The 20863-nt window shown below is 44.0% G+C and overlaps 1 protein-coding gene across 1 annotated transcript in view; it reads right to left on the bottom strand.

The window, feature by feature from the left end:
* LOC115104987 (protein Aster-A-like) overlaps nt 1-20863 on the bottom strand; it is a 37961-nt gene that overhangs the window by 7401 nt on the left and 9697 nt on the right. Inside the window, 14 exon segments of the mRNA XM_029626503.2 lie at nt 96-199; nt 688-830; nt 1246-1367; nt 4213-4359; nt 5244-5400; nt 5956-6265; nt 6607-6637; nt 6640-6724; nt 7326-7406; nt 11968-12063; nt 12345-12448; nt 12597-12681; nt 15320-15340; nt 17430-17640. Coding sequence (XP_029482363.2) covers nt 96-199; nt 688-830; nt 1246-1367; nt 4213-4359; nt 5244-5400; nt 5956-6265; nt 6607-6637; nt 6640-6724; nt 7326-7406; nt 11968-12063; nt 12345-12448; nt 12597-12681; nt 15320-15340; nt 17430-17640 — 1697 coding nt within the window.

Genomic DNA, 20863 nt, shown 5'->3' with positions numbered 1-20863 from the left:
GGAGAGGCATAACCAGAAAGAGAGGAAGCAATAAGAACACAGACACGGCTTTATCCTGAGTAGGAGAACAAGACCACAATGTAAGTCAGTCTCACCCATGTGTCTGTAGTACTCCTCGATGCCGCTCCAGGTGTTCTTCTCGATAAGCGCCTTCACCAGGCTCCACGGCTGCTTCTTGTAGCAGATATCTGACGACACCCTGCAGACACACAGGCAGCCACAACTCACGAGTCCATCACACTGTAACCAGTAACCCATCCCTGCAGCGCTCTGTATCACTAGACATAATGCACTAAGAAGCTAGACACGTATCATAATGAATACCGATCCGCCGGTGAACTGATGGCGCCGACAGACATGGCAGCTCTGCTCCCAGCGCCTAAGTACAAGCGTTTCCCTACACCCGCAATAACATCTGCTAAATATGTGTATGTGAGCAATACATCAGGTTGAGTTCACTGCACCTTTAGAACAGTTTAAAAATAACCCTTCATCCATATCGGGTGTATTTTATGTGAAGTAAGAACATAAACTCTCCGTTTCTAAGGCAGCGAGTTCACCTGATACACAGAACATTTAGTAGGTGAGCACTCAAAAAGTCGATTCAAACCACTAAAACACCCCCCGATATTTGATCTGCTCAGGCAACTCATACACAAACTACTTGTCAAAAGCTAGTAGGTATACCGGAGTCTGCTCTTGTTCTTGTTGATGGAGGTGAGGCAGTAGCGGTGCACGGTGTAGAAGTAGTCCTGGTAGGGGATGCCCGAGGTAATCACCTCCGAGTCCACCACGTAACACTCGCCCGGGGCACTGTTCTTATACAGCGTCTGGAGGGAGCGAGGGAAAGGTGTTAGCGTGAGCGAATGACCTAGGAAGTGTGTCCCAATCCTCAGACGGCAAGTCAAGTCTTGTTCTCCAACTCAGTGGAGACTCCGACTCTCAACGTTTCCTGTGCCATGCCCTAGAATTCGTCTGTTGTTTTTTTGTTTGGCGAACCGGATATTCAAACCAGAACATGGAGGACAATGGAGGCTGGTGTCACTTTAAAAACCGGAGGACAGGTTCATTGTAATGGCTGGAACGAAATGAATAGAACGGCATCAATCACATCAAATCCATATGTTTGACCCGGTTCCATTCATTTCAAACGAGCCTGTCGTCTGATTTAACGCGACACCAGCCTCCACTCATGTCGACCAAACGTTGTTTAAACTATGAAATCCAACGTGCTGACTGACTGACCTGCGTCTCCACTACGGGGGCGGTCTTGGGGCCCAGGGGGTTGTTGATGGCGATGGTGTAACTCAGGATCCGGTTGGTGTTCCCACTGCTGCCGTCCTGCTGCCACTCACGAACTGACAGGTCTGACGGAGGGACAGAGAGAGAGAGAGGGAGGACGAGGAAAAGAATGAGGGAGGAAGTGTGTGTGTGTGTGAGAGAGAGAGACGTTAAGTGAGAGAAATAGAAAGTAGGACTGAGAGAGGACAGAATGAGAGGAAGGCAGAGGGAGAAAAGTGAGAGGGACACAGCACCGCTTCACAGAGGGAAACGCACTAATTAAAGCCACACAGTGTCCTCAAAGCTGGCAGGGGCACAAACCAGGGAGGCCACCAACCAACTCCACGCCTCTATGGCAGCATCTAATAAATGACAACTTTAGGGGACTGTGCTAAGAACAAGGAATACGCAGAGCCCTGTACTGCTTCTCTCATAACAGACAATAGCATATGAGGTGTGGAAGAGGAGAGAGAGAGAGAGAGAGAGAGAGAGAGATGGAGGAAGGTTAACACAGCGTAAACAAATACTGTGGACTGCTCATTAGAGCTACAATACACTGGCCTATGTCTGAGAAGAGAGAAAGGAATGGGGGGGGGGGGGGCTGACTGTATCCCAAATGGAACCCTATTAGTCACGTAGGGAATAGGCCAGGGTGCCAATATTTGGGACAGCTCCTGTCTAAGCACTAGGAGGACAATAAGAATCATTCCATCCCCACACATGACAACAGCCATACTGTGTGGCGCAGCAGAGACGTCCTGCAGACGAGCACCAGCGCATCAGGAGACGGTGGAGTGGAAGGGGTGGCAACGAGCGTCTCGCGCACTAACACTCCTAGGTTGCGTCCCAAACGGCACCCTATTCCCTACCTATTTCACTACGTTGGACCAGGGCTCTGGTCCAATGTAGCGCACTACATAGGGAATAGGGTGCCCATCTTGGACGCAGCTCTAAAGCTTACTGTACAAGCCCTGGCGGAGTAGACTTTAGGAAGGGCCGATCAGCCACATAGAATGAACTAAACATTTTTCATCCTATCGTGTTGTAGCCTACAGTGGGGCAAGAAAGTATTTAGTCAGCCACCATTTGTGCAAGTTCTCCAACTTAAAAAGTTGAGAGAGGCCTGTAATTTATCATAGGTACACTTCAACTATGACAGACAAAATGAGAAGAAAAAAATCCTGAAAAACACATTGTAGGATTTTTTATGAATTTATTTGCAAATTATGGTGGACAACAAAAGTTTATCTCAATACTTTGTTATATACCCTTTGTTAGCAATGACAGAGGTCAAACGTTTTCTGTAAGTCTTCACACACTGTTGCTGGTATTTTGGCCCATTCCCCCATGCAGATCTCCTCTAGAGCAGTGATGTTTTGGGGCTGTTGCTGGGCAACACAGACTTTCAACTCCCTCCAAAGATTTTCTATGGGGTTGAGATCTGGAGACTGGCTAGGCCACTCCAGGACCTTGAAATGCTTCTTATGAAGCCACTCCTTCGTTGCCTGGGCGGTGTGTTTGGGATCATTGTCATGCTGAAAGACCCAGCCACGTTTCATCTTCAATGCCCTTGCTGATGGGAGGTTTTCACTCAAAATGTCACGATACATGGCCCCATTCATTCTTTCCTTTACACGGATCAGTCGTCCTGGTCCCTTTGCAGAAAAGCAGCCCCAAAGCATGATGTTTCCACCCCCATTCTTCACAGTAGGTATGGTGTTCTTTGGATGCCACTCAGTATTCTTTGTCCTCCAAACACGACGAGTTGAGTTTTTACCAAAAAGTTCTATTTTGGTTTCATCTGACCATATGACATTCTCCCAATCTTCTTCTGGATCATCCAAATGCTCTCTAGCAAACTTCAGACGGGCCTGGACATGCACTGGCTTAAGCAGGGGGACACGTCTGGCACTGCAGGATTTGAGTCCCTGGCGGCGTAGTGTGTTACTGATGGTAGGCTTTGTTACTTTGGTCCCAGCTCTCTGCAGGTCATTCACTAGGTCTCCCCGTGTGGTTCTGGAATTTTTGCTCACCGTTCTTGTGATAGTTTTGACCCCACGGGGTGAGATCTTGCGTGGAGCCCCAGATCGAGGGAGATTATCAGTGGTCTTGTATGTCTTCCATTTCCTAATAATTGCTCCCACAGTTGATTTCTTCAAACCAAGCTGCTTACCTATTGCAGATTCAGTCTTCCCAGCCTGGTGCAGGTCTACAATTTTGTTTCTGGTGTCCTTTGACAGCTCTTTGGTCTTGGCCATAGTAGAGTTTGGAGTGTGACTGTTTGAGGTTGTGGACAGGTGTCTTTTATACTGATAACAAGTTCAAACAGGTGCCTGTAATACAGGTAACGAGTGGAGGACAAAGGAGCCTCTTAAAGAAGAAGTTACAGGTCTGTGAGAGCCAGAAATCTTGCTTGTTTGTAGGTGACCAAATACTTATTTTCCACCATAATTTGCAAATAAATTCATTAAAAATCCTACAATGTGATTTTCTGGATTTTTCCCCCCTAATTTTGTCTGTCATAGTTGAAGTGTAACTATGATGAAAATTACAGGCCTCTCATCTTTTTAAGTGGGAAAACTTGCACAATTGGTGGCTGACTAAATACTTTTTTGCCCCACTGTATCCATGTTTCTAGGCAGACGATCACTAGTACTGGGAAACAGTGGTGTGTACTGGAATGTACTCTACAAACAATATTTATACTTTAAGAGATTTAAGGAGATATTTGGAAAGGTAATGAAAACAGAATGAGCAGAGAGGGATCAAGAGGAAGAAAAACGAGAGCGTTGCCAATGCCAACCACGTGTAAGATCAACAAAGTGCGTGTGTGTGTGTCTCTGCGCGTGTATGTGAAGAGCAGGTGCGCTAGTGTGCACACATGGGTGCGTGCGCTTCCTGAGCGTGTGCGCGTGCTTGCTCGGTACGGACCTGTGAAGTGGCGCTGGGAGAAGAGATGCTGGATGAAGTGTGTGTCTGCGGAGAAGAGCAGGTCGTGCAACTTGTCCACGCTCATGCGCACCACCATGTTGATGTGCAGCCGGCCAGCCAGGTCCGCACAGAACGACTCCACCTCGTCTGGACGGATACAGAGTTACACACCAGTCACAACTATAGTAACGCACCCGTTAGCAGAGATACCACAGTTGAGATCGTCTATCATCAGAATTTCTATGATATTTAAAAACAATTTGTTTGTATATATCCCCCAGGATTTGTCGCAACTGAATAGCCAAATGGGGCTGGCTTTTCCACAGTGTCAGATAAAATGGCCTTTTTCACGTGGATTAAATAAAATATAAAAACGTCAGCGATAATGGAGGGATAATGTGCTTTTTGTTGACGGGACACAGTTTAACACCGTTCTGTTTGAGCAGAAGAGAAGTGTAAGAGTCCTCACTTTAGGTTGCTAGTAAAGTAACACTAGTACAGTTTAGACTTCTGGAACGTGAACGTTGCACTTTAAAATCGGTCAAATCACAGTCACTAAAACATCCTTATTTTCAGAAAAGTGAATGCAGACGTCTCAAGTTTCTCTGGAGTTTTTCCTTTAATGCAGCAAGTCACAGTCTGTTCTCAGGAGAGTCAATGACTAATGTAATGTAGGTCCTACTAGACTACTAGTATGGGATCAATAGGAAGGGTGTGTATGCAGCAGTTTCAACTGGCTCTCTTCTGCATCTGCACGGATCGGAGAAGAAAGGAGAGCTGAAAGCAGCAGGGTGGAAATCGCTTTCACCTGTCCCGTTGTTTCAGATTAGTGGGAATGGAGGACAGGAGATGAGGAGAGAAAACCACCTTACGGTTTGTTAGAATTTGACCTCTGTAAAAACTGTCTACAATCCCATCTTTCCCTCTCAAATCTCCCATGTCTGCATCAGATGAAAATGTATTTTCTATGTTTGCCAAAATGTAAAATGTTTTCCCATGAAACTATGCTCCAGTGGGCTCCAGGAACTCACCCTCTTCCTGTGTGTCTGAGGAGTTGCTGGGGTCAGTGGGCAGCTCGTCGTCGTTGGTGAGCTGGTCCAATGAGGAGAGGTTTCCCAGGCTGGTGGCAGACAGGGGCACCATATGATTGGCCGACTCCAACAAACTGTCCCCGCCCTCCTCCACATACTAGGAAATGGCATGTGAGGGGAGAGAAAGGGGTAGTTAGTTACCACCCGCCGTGAGGTCATTAAGGCAGAAACACACACACACACACTCGACTGATGAGCCTTAGCGGACAGATATGACCTCAAAGCCTCTACTCTGCCCGGGTCAGACAACAACACTGGCTCTTTTAGGCATAGCATGGGATGCGTCCCAAATAACACCCTATTCCCTATATAGTGCACGACCTTTGACCAGGGTCATGGTACCCTATTCCCTGTAGTACACTATAAAGGGAAGAGGGTGCCATTTGGAACACACCCATTAGCATTACATCCGAGACGGATGGCCGTTTAGAGCCAACAAGCGACTCTTTGATCTACTGGGGTATGACTGGGGTATATTTATCCTATCAAGATAAACAATGGAACAGTCATAATTATAAACTGTCTCTATAGCCAGTTCAAAGTTAAACCCCCCCTAACTAACGATGCCCTTAGCTTAGGGTGAAACGTATCAAAACGCTGTCTAATGCATATGACCCTGTAGTTCCTTGGCATGAAATCAAACAAAACTTACGAAAGAGGCAGCAGCCGAGGCGGGGGCAGACAAGGAGGCGGTGTGTGTGGAGTGTGTGGTGGAGGGCAGGGAGATCTGGGAGCTGGGCGGGCTGGGGTCCGGGGGGTCCAGGGAGGTTCTGCCGGGGATGTCTATGGGCAGACAGGTGGATGAGGAGGGGGGAGATGAGCCCAGACCACCACTGGCTAGGAGGGGGCCACTGGGGAACAAGGCTGCCATGGAGGAGGGGGGCGAGCTACCCAGAGAAGCTATGGCCCCCAAGGAGCTGAGGTCCAACAGGTCAGAGACAGAGACTGACTCATCCACTGGCCTGAGATGTGGGGGGTTGGAAGGAGAGGTTGAATGATAGAGACAGAAAGAGAGACAGAGAGAAATGAAGGGGACAGAAAAAGGGCAGTATGGGGGGGTGGGGGGGATTAGACAGAATGAAGGAAGACATAGGAGGAAAAGGAGGAAGAACAGCATGATTAAAAATTCACAATCACAGTAGTGGCTTTTAATTGAAGGGATCGATAATCCAGAGGAGTTGAAGTTCATCAAAGTTAATGGACGACAGTTCTAATTTTAATGGACAATGCCAAACTAAATGGTCGCACGCGCGCACGTCAACAGAATCTCTCTCTCACACACACAGCGAACATGTACACTCACAGTAGACCGTTAATGTGCTCGTCGGTGGGGAGACATAGTCATCGTCTTCACTGGTGAGGCCCAGCTCAGTGCCGTAACACTGATGGACGATGTGCCACAGCTCCTTTGGGGACAGAGGCTGAGAGGAAACAGACATTAACCTTCTCAATGTCTCACTAACTTCTTGGAATTTCCTCTTGTAGGATATTAAAACGTCAATCAGTAATTCAATCAATCAGTAACCGATAGTTTTGTTCAGTGTTAAGATGCATTTTGGGTCCTGTTACATTTTGTTATGTTATATTTCATCACTGATTAGTTATATTATCCAATAAACAGTTTTCAGCTGTGCTAAACATAATTGCAAAAGGGTTTTCTAATGATCAATTAGCCTTATAAATGATAAACTTGGATTAGCTAACACAACGTGCCATTGGAACACAGGAGTGATGGTTGCTGATAATGGGCCTCTGTACGCCTATGTAGATATTCCATTTAAAAAAAAAAAAAATTTATCAGACGTTTCCAGCTACAATAGTCATTTACAACATTAACAATGTCTACACTGTATTTCTGATCAATTTGATGTTATTTTAATGGACAAAAAACACGCTTTTCTTTCAAAAACAAGGACATTTCTAAGTGACCCCAAACTTTTGAACAGTAGTGTATTCCCAATTCATTTCAAACTGGCAGGAGTGTGAGAGCTGGAGGTAGGAGGAGGGAGAGGAGGTAGGTACCTTGTCCATCAGTGCGTTCTGCCACAGTCTGAACATCATCATGTAGCTGCGGTCCCTCGCCCCGAAAGACGTGAAGAAGTGCTGGATGAAACGACCGAAAGAGAGAGCAAGCACAGAGGAAAACAAATTGAGTGAATGATGGAATGACGGCTAGTGGTCATTGCTATTGATTCGGCTTTGGCTTGTCAAAAACCATGACAGAAATAGCCTATTTTGCCACGATAAAAGATATTTGTCGAGCATTGGGAGCATCTAAGCCAGTGGTTCTCAACTGGTTTTGCCTGGGGACCCAAATTTGACAGTGACAATTGAGACGCGACCCAATATTATGGACTGTTGATGATTCCATTTTGTAATGTTGTATTGCAGCTTCCTTCTTGGGTAGGCTTCACTTACTAAATAGACTCTGTCTCAATTGTGGTAGTAAAGAAAGTCATTACACAGCCATATTAACTGATAAAACATGTACCAATTGAAGAGAATAAGACATTTTAATTAAGCAACCAGTTCAGGAGTGGGGTGTAATAAATTATCACACAGAACACGACATCATAAACAGTCTAATAATGTTAAACAAACAGTAACACATACCAGTGTCATTAGGAATTCTTAATCAATTACAAATGTCAATAGTTTCACAACCTTGACATTTTAGTTTAAAGGTGTACATTTTTAACTAGATCCAATAAAAGGTCATATGAATGTCAGAATTAATTAACATAGGTTCATGAGTTATTGTTCACTGTGTGTGTCCTATCAGTGGGAAAGCTGGGGGTGTTTAGTTTGATACGTTTATGTATTATTGAAGTCTGGGGTGATGGTTGACAGGGCAACTCGGAGGTCATGCTGGCTGTCCAGTTTGTTTCTGCTTTGAGTTTGTTTTCAGCACTGCCATCGCAGAGAAGCCACTTTCACACAGATAGGTAGTGCTGAACGGCAGCATGATTCTGGTTGCATGACAGGCGAGAGCTGGATATTCTCCCACTACGCTGCACCAGAACTGTGGCAGTGTCATTTCCGGGAAGCGCATGCTCAGTCCGTGATCAAATGACAGCTCCACCAGCTGATCCTCTTCGTTGCTTGGCAACGCCTTCCATCTCCACTTAAAAGGGATCCGGTATCCAGTCGTCATGTCTCCTGTTCTCCTCCGGGAAGTAGTCACAAAACTTTCCCTGCAGCTTGACAAGATGCTGTCTAATGTTTTTTTTTCAGTGTCTCGCCGTGCGCTTTGTTGATCAGATTATGAATCTCTAAATCAGCATTAGGAAACATGTCAATACTCACGTTAGAAACATGATTTGCCCAAATGGTAAGCTTCATTTTGAAGGCATCCATTACATCCCTCTGTACAAATCGATTGTGCCCCCTCCATTGCATTGACACATTGAGAGAATTCAAACGATCACAAATATCCACCAGGTAGGCAACCTGTGCGAGTCATTCCGCACAATCGAAATGTTCGGCCAGAGGTGACTTCTTTTCCAAAGGAAACGCAGCAATCCGTTCATAAAAGTTCATAAAAGAGACCCAACACTTTACCCCTGGAAAGCCAGCAGACCTCTGCACGATAAAGCAACTGCTGGTACTCGCTCCTCATATCCCCACAGAAAGCCTGGAAACACCTGCTTTTCGTGGAACTCTTTTTGATATAGTTGACACACTTGATCACATCCTGAAGAGTGGCGTGGAGCTCAGGCACCATGTCCTTCGCTGCCAATGCCTCCCTGTGTAGGAAGCAGTGGTTCCACGTCGCACTTTGTGCTCTCTCCAGGATCCGCTTTACTGCCCTGGAGTGCTTTCCCATCATGGCAGCTGCCTCATTGTGTTAAAGACAGGCTTTGCAGTGTTGGTGGTGGGAAAATCAGCACTTATTATCCCAGACGTGTCTGACATAGACCATTAGAATCGCATGGTGAGCTACATCTGTAGATTCATCAAGCTGCTGTGCGTAATGGCCATTTGCACTGATGTGCTCTGATGTCTGGCACGTTATGTCCTCAGACATGTCCTGGATTCTCCTCATGGTGTCATTGAATAGGGGTATAGTTTTAAGTTTGTTGACAGCTGACTTTCCCAAGATTTCAGTTCACATATCCATCGCAGCAGGGAGTATGAGATCATCTGCGCTGGTGTGGGATTTTTGCACTTAGCAATGCGCTGGGCCACAAGGTATGATGCGAAGTGCCTTTTCTTCAATGAATCTTGTGAGGCCTCCAGATATTGACATTTTACTCTTTTTAAGTCAGCTGTCTTATCTTTGTGTATTGGATGCTTGGTGTCCAGATCCCTTTTCATTTGAGGGGTTTCATGCTGTCGTTAGCTAACAGCTCATTGCATAGGACGCACTGCGTCCACACTCACTGTCTTATATGTAAAACCATATTTGACAAACTCGGGGTCGTGTTTTCTCCTCTCAACAGGGACCGGATTGTCTGCCTTATTGTTGACATTGGAAGCAGCAGTAGATGAAGAGGGAGCTGCACGTTTTAAAAACTTAAATGACAGTTAACTATCCACATGTGCAACGCCTGTAGAACACAACTGTGTAGTTAGCTGTCAATCAAGCTAGCTGTCAGAAGATCTGATTGGACGTGTCACATTTAAAATAAAATAGTGTTGCGGAATTACATTTATATTGGATTAGTGTGTCGAGAAATCTCTCATTTCATTGGATCAGTGTGTGTGTTTGGGGCAAGAACGTTATTGTATTGGTCAGTGAGTGAGTGAGTGCAGCGTGAAAACCCGAACGTAGCTAGCCATTTCACCACTGCGATCGCACGGCACGTGTAAATTCAGCAACAGTAAGCGCTGCAGCGGTATCCTTTCAAAGTAAACTTCCCACGACGTCGCCCCCCCCCCCCCCAGTTGACAATCACTGATCTAAACAATATATATACACACATACTGTCTACTAGAGGTCGACAGATTAATCGGAATGGCCGATTTAATTAAACCCGATTTAAAGTTTTCATAACAATCGGAAATCTGTATTTTTGGACACCGATTTGGCTGATCTTTTGTTTTTTAACACCTTTATTTAACACCTTTATTTAACTAGGCAAGTCAGTTCAGAACACATTCTTATTTTCAATGACGGCCTAGGAACAGTTCACGGGCAGAACGACAGATTTTTACCAGCTCGGCGATTCAATCTTGCAACCTACAGTTAACTAGTCCAACGCTCAAACCACCTGCCTCTCATTGCACTCCACGAGAACCTGCCTGTTACGCGAATGCAGTAAGAAGCCAAGGTAAGTTGCTAGCTAGCATTAAGCTTATCTTATAAAAAACAATCATAATCACTAGTTAACTACACATGGTTGATGATATTACTAGTTTATCTAGTTTGTCCTGCGTTGCATATAATCGATGAGGTGGCATTCGCTGAAAAAGGACTGTCGTTGCTCCAACGTGTACCTAACCATTAACACCAATGCCTTTCTTAAAATCAATACACAGAAGTATATATTTTTAAACCTGCATATTTAGCTAAAAGAAATCCAGGTTAGCAGGCAATATTAACCAGGTGAAATTGTGTCACTTCTCTTGCGTTCTTTGCACGCAGAGTCAGGGTATATGCGAAAATAATAAACGTTTTGTTTTCTAAATTATAGTTTCCGGATTCTACCATATTAATGACCAAAGGCTCGTATTTCTGTGTGTTATTATGTTATAATTAAGTCTATGATTTGATATTTGATCGAGCAGTCTGACTGAGCGGTGGTAGGCAGCAGCAGGCTTGTAAGTATTCATTCAAACTGCACTTTTGTGCGTTTTGCCAGCAGCTCTTCGCTGTGCTTCAAGCATTGAGCTGTTTATGACTTAAAGCCTATCAACTCCCGAGATTAGACTGGTGTAACCGATGTGAAATGGCTAGCTAGTTAGCAGGGTGCGCGCTAATTGCGTTTCAAACATCACTCGCTCTGAGACTTGGAGTGGTTGTTCCCCTTGCTCTGCATGGGTAACGCTGCTTCGAGGGTGGCTTTTGTCGATGTGTTCCTGGTTCGAGCCCAGGGAGGAGCGAGGAGAGGGACAGAAGCTATCCTGTTACACTGGCAATACTAAAGTGCCTATAAGAACATCCAATAGTCAAAGGTATATGGAATACATATGGTATAGAGAGAAATAGTCCTATAAATAACTACAACCTAAAACATCTTACCTTGGAAAACTAAAGTCTCATGTTAAAAGGAACTACCAGCTTTCATATGTTCTCATGTTCTGAGCAAGGAACTGAAATGTTAGCTTTCTTACATGGCACATATTGCACTTTTACTTTCATCTCCAACACTTTGTTTTAGCATTATTTAAACCAAATTGAACATGCTTCATTATTTATTTGAGGCTAAATTGATTTTTATTGATGTTATTATATTACGCTAAAATAAGTGTTCATTCAGTAATTGTTGTATTTGTCATTATTACATATAGTTTAAAAAAAATTGCCCGTTTAATCGGTATTGGCTTTTTTTGGTCCTCCAATAATCGGTATCGAAAAATCATAATCGGTCGACCTCTACTGTCTACAACAATCTATAATAAAAGTTATTTTCTTTTACATGTCATTGTTACCTACTGTTCTTCCACTACTCTGAACCACCATAGTAGGCTGTGTGACTGAATATCGAGCCCCTTGGCTCACCTTGTCGTGGTCAGTGCTGATCTGAATGGCGTTGGGGATGACCTTGGCAGTCTTCTCCTTGGTCAGGGTGGTCACATCTTTCAGCAGGATTGTGATCTGAACAGAACAGGAGGGTTAGTGTTTGTGTGTGTGGGGGGGGTTGTTCTATCCTCGTGGGGACCTAAAATTCCCCAAAGGATAGTAAAACTTGGAAAATTCCACATCCCCATGAGGATGAAGGCTATTTAAAGCTCAGATGTTAGGTTTAGGGTTGCAATTAGGGTAAGGAGTTAAATTTAGGGTTTGGGTTTAGAAAAATAGGATTTTTATTGGGACTCAAATTTAGCTCCCGACGAAGATAGAAGAACAAAACGTGTGTGTGTGTGTCTATAACTTACAGTGGTTTCCCAGCGGAAGATATTGCTATAGAAGCAGAGCCAGTTCTCTGACAGATAGAGTCTCCCCTGGAGTAGGATGTCTTTCTGCAGCGCACATGAGTAGTCTGGGGAGGAGAGGAAGAGGAGGTTGGAGGAGAGACATCAGGCTGACAAAGCAACAGTGTCGGCCCTTCACTTCCACAGTGTCAGCACAGAGATGCAATCTCGCACACAAAGTACGTGTGTGTGTGTGTGTACGTGTGTGCCACTCACCCACTATGAGGCGTTCCGTGTCTGGCAGCTTCTTGAAGAGTTTACGGAAATCCTCATTGCGCTGTTTATAAGTGGGACTGAGAACCTGAGAGAGAAAGATTACTTTGTTGCTGTTCTATGCTTTATCAAATATAATCTTGCAGAACCAGTCGTGTCTATGAATATTGTATATACAGTGGGGAGAACAAGTATTTGATAACCTGCAAAATCGGCAGTATTTCCTACTTACAAAACATGTAGAGGTCTGTAATTTTTATCATAGGTACACTTCAACTGTGAGAGACGGAATCTAAAGCAAAAATCCAGAAAATCACATTGTATGATTTTTAAGTAATTAATTTGCATTTTATTGCAGGACATAAGTATTTGATCACCTACCAACCAGTAAGAATTCCGGCTCTCACAGACCTGTTTTTTTTTTAAGAATCCCTCCTGTTCTCCACTCATTACGTGTATTAACTGCACCTGTTTGAACTCGTTACCTATATAAAAGACACCTGTCCACACACTCAATCAAACAGACTCCAACCTCTCCACAATGGCCAAGACCAGTGAGCTGTGTAAGGACATCAGGGTTAAAATTGTAGACCTGCACAAGGCTGGGATGGGCAACAGGACAATAGGCAAGCAGCTTGGTGAGAAGGCAACAACTGTTGGCGCAATTATTGGAAAATGGAAGAAGTTCAAGATGACGGTCAATCACCCTTGGTCTGGGGCTCCATGCAAGATCTCACCTCGTGGGGCATCAATGATCATGAGGAAGGTGAGGGATCAGCCCAGAACTACACGGCAGGACCTGGTCAATGACCTGAAGAGAGCTGGGACCACAGTCTCAAAGAAAACCTTTAGTAGCACACTACGCCATCATGGATTAAAATCCTGCAGCGCACGCAAGGTCCCCCTGCTCAAGCCAGCGCATGTCCAGGCCCGTCTGAAGTTTGCCAATTAAAAAAAAAAAAAAAATTATCTTTATTTTACTAGGCAAGTCAGTTAAGAACAAATTCTTATTTTCAATGACGGCCTAAGAACAGTGGGTTAACTGCCTGTTCAGGGGCAGAACGACAGATTTGTACCTTGTCAGCTCGGGGATTTGAACTTGCAACCTTCCGGTTACTAGTCCAACGGTCTAACCACTAGGCTACCCTGCCGCCCCAATGACCATCTGGATGATCCAGAGGAGGAATGGGAGAAGGTCATGTGGTCTGATGAGAAAAAAATAGAGCTTTTTGGTCTAAACTCCACTCGCCGTGTTTGGAGGAAGAAGAAGGATGAGTACAACCCCAAGAGCACCATCCCAACCGTGAAGCATGGAGGTGGAAACATCATTCTTTGGGGATGCTTTTCTGCAAAGGGGACAGGACGACTGCACCATATTGAGGGGAGGATGGATGGGGCCATGTATCGCGATATCTTGGCCAACAACCTCCTTCCCTCAGTAAGAGCATTGAGGATGGGTCTTGGCTGGGTCTTCAAGCATGACAACGACCCGAAACACACAGCCGGGGCAACTAAGGAGCGGCTCCGTAAGAAGCATCTCAAGGTCCTGGAGTGGCCTAGCCAGTCTCCAGACCTTAACCCAATAGAAAATCTTTGGAGGGAGCTGAAAGTCCGTATTGCCCAGCGACAGCCCCGAAACCTGAAGGATCTGGAGGTCTGTATGGAGGAGTGGGCCAAAATCCCTGCTGCAGTGTGTGCAAACCTGGTCAAGAACTACAGGAAACGTATGATCTCTGTAATTGCAAACAAATGTTTCTGTACCAAATATTAAGTTCTTCTTTTCTGATGTATCAAATACTTATGTCATGCAATAAAATGCAAATGAATTACTTAAAAATCATCCAATGTGATTTTCTGGAATTTTAGATTCCGTCTCTCACAGTTGAAGTGTACCTATAATAAAAATTACAGACCTCTACATGCTTTGTAAGTAGGAAAATCTGCAAAGTCGGCAGTGTATCAAATACTTGTTCTCCCCACTGTACATTGTTACTGTCCAAATACTTTTGGAACTCAATGTGTTGTTTTGGCTCTGTACTCCAGCACTTTGGATTTGAAATCATACAATGACTGAGGTTAAAACGTGGACTGTCAGCTTTAATTTGAGGGTATCTTCATCCATATCGGGTGAACCCCCCCCCCAAAAAATAATTGAAAATAGTCCCCCCCTTATTTTAGGGAACCAAAAGTATTTGGACAAATTCACTATAGGTGTATTAAAGTAGTCAAAAGTGCAGTATTGGTTCCCATATTCCTAGCACGCAATAACTACATCAAGCTTGTGACTCACAACAAGACTGCTGACAATCTGCACTTTAACCTCCTAGTCAGTCATTGTATCATTTCAAAATTATATGAGCCAAAACACCAAAAATGTGTCACTGTCCAAATACCTTTGGACCCCACTGTACATCTGCCATGTGAGATTACATCAGATACTAAGTCCCTGAGGTAAAACCGACAGACTGAGAAGGTAAATGAGAAGAACACTAAGGTGAATGAACAGTTAAATCAGCTAAAGTTCAAAGCTTAGTGAAATGGTTAAACGAGGGGGTGGCAATTTAACAGAAACCGTTTTCAGCATCGATTGGTGCCATGTCACTGTAAAGTGCTATTTCATACTGTACTGTGCACTCCAACTAGGAAACACTGTAGCTACCGTCAGCAGAATAAAGTGCACTGGAGTGTGAGCCCTTAATGAACAGTTCCTTAAAGTGTATACTTACATTGTACCAGCTCTGCATTTTCTGCAAGGGAAAGAAAGAACAGCACACAATCAGTGATGAACAGCATCCAAAAGGCACCTCCATCCTTAAACAGTAAATGTAGAGTCTTATCTATTTTGACATTCATGTAGTTGGGGAATAGGTTAAAATGGGACACTGCGGAAAAACTAGCCATTTGGCCTGTACGACATTCCTTGATGTTCTGGTCATTTATCAAGCTTGCTGTGTGCGTTTCTATCATCTCTGACTGTTATGTGTGTAAAAAGGTCTAATGCAGCTGTTTTTATCTTAATATTAAATCCATTCTGTGTAAAAATGAAGTACCTTACTGTGATTAAAAACAATCAAAATGGTCAAAAATGAACAAAATAGCTTCTTAGCAAAAAGCTATTCCTTAAGCAAGATTTTTGCTAAGACTGTCTGGGAGTGGGGAGGGAAAAACTGAAAACTAGCTGTCACTGTTAGGTTTGGAACTCCATCCCACCAAATAAGGTTGAAATGCCAGGTGGTATTTTCAAACAGCTCTTACACTAAAATGACATTATTATCATTTTCACAATGTCAAAATAATTTTCCAAAACTCGTGTTTTTGACTGCTCTGGGCCTTTAACGTTTGGCTGTAGCCCATGATTCATGCATTGACAATCTGCCCACAGTCAATCTATTCCAAATCCATTTAACACTGGCCGTGTCCAAAATCTGGCTCGTCTACTACTTAAGGCGTCCGCCTGCTTCCCAGCCGAAACAGTTCGCAAGAGTTCCTGCATATATTATGACAACATTCTGTGACGTTTTTTGTTCGTTTTGGAATTCGTGAGTTATTTTTCGGGGGACTTCGTCTGGTCGGGCACACAACATTTTTTCTGAAGGCAAGGCGAAATTCGGATCCAAAGTCTACGCCCCTTCGCCGGTGATTGGTCAACAGTTGGAATTCTTCAATAAAGTCAGTCAATCAATGACATTTGGTGCACATTTTGTCATTAAGAAATACTGCACCAAACATTTTAGTTAGACGTCAAAGTGTGCGACAGATCTCCTCTGCAAAGAGTAAAAATTAATGACAGATTTCTTGAGTTATTTTAGATTAATTCAGACTATTTTGAGGAAGTTTATACTGGCTATTGTGTGTCAAAATGGACAAACAGTACTATTGCAGCCTTTTCTAGTTTTTCCAGCAAGCACCCTCGTTCGGTTTGATGAGTTCCACTAGGCGCCAGCCGAACTGAGACATGCTGATGCCATTACTTAAACTGTGTACTAATCGTACCACATACTATATAGAACGTACTGATTCGTGAAAACAAAATGCAGTAAGCAACAAATATCAGCATACTAGGCATCCTACGGAGAATGTATAATTTATTTTATTTTACCTTTATTTAACTAGGCAAGTCAGTTAAGAACAAATTCTTATTTTCAATGACGGCCTAGGAACAGTGGGTTAACTGCCTGTTCAAGGGCAGAACGACAGATTTGTACCTTGTCAGCTCGGGGGTTTGAACTTGCAACCTTCCAGTTACTAGTCCAACGCGCTAACCACTAGGCTACCCTGCCGCCCCAAAATCTAATGGCAATTGCTTTTACTCCCTTCATTCATTCAATTTTGATACAGCGCGTCCCATCAGCTGATTATCAGCGGTTGTCACACACACGTGGGTCTCAAAAGACTATTCTCTTCCACGCGTGTTCAGCGAAATCTATTTGATTAAATGTCGAAATGAGTATGACATCCTGACATTTAAAGCACCACATTTCACATACTATTAAAAAAGTAAATTTTTTCACCTACCCAAAATGGCTACTACTTACAACACAAGTATGGGTATTCTCACACGACCAATGACTACTGACTGCCTGGCTGTGTCCCTGTGTTGTCATGTGTGTCCTTATCTCTACATTAAACAGGGCTGTGTTCAGCAGGGCACATCGTTGTGGAACGTTCAGATAGAAATATAGTATAGAAATACACAAATGCCTCTGACATGTAGACAAAGGGATCACGTCATGACATTTCTATCTGCAACACGCCACCTCCTTTTCCTACTGAATATAGCCCCGGTATTATGTTGACATAACAAAATGAGAGTGGCATGAGACGGGCCACCCTTACCTTGGCATTGCGGCTGAAATGGCGCGAGGCGATTGGGTAAGCGGAGGCGGAGAGCAGGGGGCTGTCCGAACCCCTCCTTTCCCCGCTGCGCTCCCCCGGGCCACCCTCCGCGTCGCTGGTCCTGCTTCCACCACCACCACTAACCCCCAGCACCCGGCGGCGCAGAGAGGGGGAGCTGCCAGGGGTGCTGCGTGGAGAGTTACTGGCAGTACTGAAGAGAGAGACAGAAGAGGAGAGATTAGTGGTAGGCTAAGGGAAAGAGTACAGACATTCATATTCATGTCATCCTCAAGATTTCACAGTGGCCAAAGATGTAAGTAGTTAAGGCCATCTGGCCATGCTGGAAAGGATGGAAGTACTGTGCTTTTGTATTTAGCTAAAAACACACTAAATCAACAACCACTAACTCTAACCTTTCTCCCAACTGATTGGTGGCGATTAGAGCGGTCAGACACTGTCCATTCCTATATAGCCTAGATATACTACCTGTGGCAGTGCAGTGGTATGAACCTTGTGGATCCTTCCTCTACCATCAACATAAATGGGGAAAAAGCACTGCTTGGTAATAGTACAGTAGGTCGGGGCTGTTTCTCAATTGATCTTATTTCCAAGGCACTGGAGCAAGAATGAATATGCCTACATGAGAAACGCATTAGGGCAGAAAATATTCAATGGAGATTTTTATTAAGAGCACTTTTATCAAGTTAGCATGGTTGTGTAAGCATACTACACACCTGTTGTCTTCCCTCTAGTGAAAGCAGACATTCTGAACTCAAAGACAAGGTCAAACCTATATTGCTGTCATAATATGTGCATCTCATGTTCAGAGTTCAGGTCATGGCCCAGTAAAAATGGTTATATTGATGCCATCATAAACGTTTCCATGGTTGCAGCCTTGCACTTCATTTGCAGTTCGGTGAAAATTAACAACCGCCTTCTGTTTTGACTCTCAGAAACATATCGTACTAACGAGCTATTAACACACAAAAACAAACAGTCGCTTTCAGCAGACACTGTGGTCTACTTGTGTTAGCTCATTTGATCATTTTGTTCATCTCGAACAATAACTCATACCCCACACACAGACACTGAGTAATCACTCCACTGTATACAGCCACAAGCATTTATACACTACCATCAACCTCTAAATCAAATTGGTCACCCCTTTCTCTCTCTCTCTCTCTCTTCCGGCACCTTCTGTTTCTCTTCTCAGTGTCCCCCCCCCAGTGTTTTTTCTATCCATAGCCTCAGCTCAGTCAGCTTCCCCTTCTCCCTTGCAGCCTCCCTTCCCTTTCCTCGGCCCTGTCCTCCAACTCTTCTCTCATTACTGCCAAAGTGCATTGAAACCACACTGGTCCAATTGCCGGTTGTCATGGTGACCAGGGGGGTGGGGGGGGCGACTAGGGGTTAATATCAGCATTATCGCCAAGGTAACAACCCCCTTGTGACGAAGAAACCCAATAGTAGCTGTGATTCTGAATAATGAAATCATAGGAATGAGCCAACACTTGGGGTGATGCCTGCTCAAAAGCACTTTATCCATGTACAGTACAGTTTGCGGAAACTCGGTCCTGGGGCCCACCCTGGGTGCACATTTTGGTTTTTGCCCTAGCACTACACAGCTAATTCAAATAACCACATCATCAAGCGTTGATTATTTGAATCAGCAGTGTAGGGTTGGGGGAGAGAACTCTGCAGTACAGTACAGGTGGGTGAGGATTCAGTAACATCATTGCAACTAAATTGTGTGCACGGTCAAAGTACAGTAGGACTAATTATATCCGCATACAGGCCTACCCACCTACTCTAATAGGCTTGTTGTTGTGTTCAGTCTGGGACAGTGTCCCATAGAGATCCTATTAAATTACTAGAGGAGATATGTAATTGAACACAAAGTTTCAGAATGGAAAATGGCAGCCATATTGGTCAGGGAGAATTCCAAACCAGTCTAATTGGAATTAATTGCAGTAGAGGTATAATCCTAATTTTCCTTATGCAGGAAAATAAAAAGGTATGTGATATCAGAAATTGTGTGAGAATTATTGTCAATCTAAAATATTGTAATATAATTATAGTTTAAAAGTTTTATGCACATTTTTGGTATAAATAGCCTATAAAATATATACAGACCATAAATGTAGAAATGTGTGTTTTCCTGGGAAGCTGAGAGTGCTATTATATGATACAATATCAGTAGGCCGACTTGTTACATTTACAACTTGTCTAAATCCTATCAGACCGTGTATGGCTGTGGATTGATTGCATTGTGTGAATGGGATGTTACAATATTGGCAGTTGACTTGACAAATGAACGGAATCATTCCTCTAAAAAAAGCTGACTGGCTGGCTAGCTGACATACAGTGCAGATCAACTCTTCAAATTCCTTATTTTAAATAATATCTTATCACAGAAATGGCAAGCCGTGGTTGACTCAACTCCCTGACTAAAATGGTTTATGTTAATCCTATCATAAAGAAGGTTTATGTCCTTTCTAGTATTCTAATTATATGGGGTGTGACCCTTCAAAATGTCACTGGTGTGACCAAACCGGACAGTATCGTGCTCGTGTCAATCTGTCAGTGAGTTGACAAACTAAATCACACATCATGCAATGTAGAGATGCAAACGACTGTCAAATATTGCATATATTTTGTTTTGAGCCGTTTTTAGAAAAGTACTTTCATCCAAGCACAGCCTAATGTACGCTAGCACCATTCATAGCGCCTGTCAGACAACAGAATGTAAACAACGACACGGTTAGAATGTAACTCCGTGAAATCGCACTGTCTATGGAAGTATGAGTTATACAATCACAATAACAGATGCTGTCAGAAATTAGCCAAATTAGGTCGCGGATTTCAGACCGCTATAGACGCACAAGTACAGCAGACCCGGGTGCCCGAAATGGCCATTCGAATCAAACGACGTTCATTTCCTTTCTACCAGCCCATCATTCAATAGGCAATCCCTGACCCTCCCAGTTTCCAAACCACATGGATACGAGTGTAGCCTATACCTTTATGAAATGCATTTCAATACGAGGACAAACAGGCGAAATATTTCCATTTGGAGGGCAGACAACTCCATTACGTACATAATCATTTTGCCACTTACTCCAACATGTCATGAGGTGTTTTAAATTTGGACGTGATATCCACACGCTGCTTCATAGTATCTGTATCACTAGGGCACCGGTCCTGTGTGCACTGCGTCGAGCCAGCCGACGCTACACTGTCCATCCCGATGTCTGTTTTGTCGGATATAAAAACGCACAGGGGTCCCGAATAGAAACGAGCACTTCATGTGCGACCTGTTTCACTTCCCCATCACCAACATCCTTCCCTCGCATCCAGGCAGGTAGCGCGACCTCAACCAGTCTCCTATTCCGTGTCTGGGAAAACTAGCGTTGACAAGCTGCGCCCATAAGTAATCC

The sequence above is a fragment of the Oncorhynchus nerka genome, linkage group LG3, assembly GCF_034236695.1.
Source record: "Oncorhynchus nerka isolate Pitt River linkage group LG3, Oner_Uvic_2.0, whole genome shotgun sequence".
Taxonomy (NCBI): Eukaryota; Metazoa; Chordata; class Actinopteri; order Salmoniformes; family Salmonidae; genus Oncorhynchus; species Oncorhynchus nerka.
Note: the sequence above shows the minus strand (reverse complement) of the source record. Positions and strands in the feature narration are given on the sequence as shown.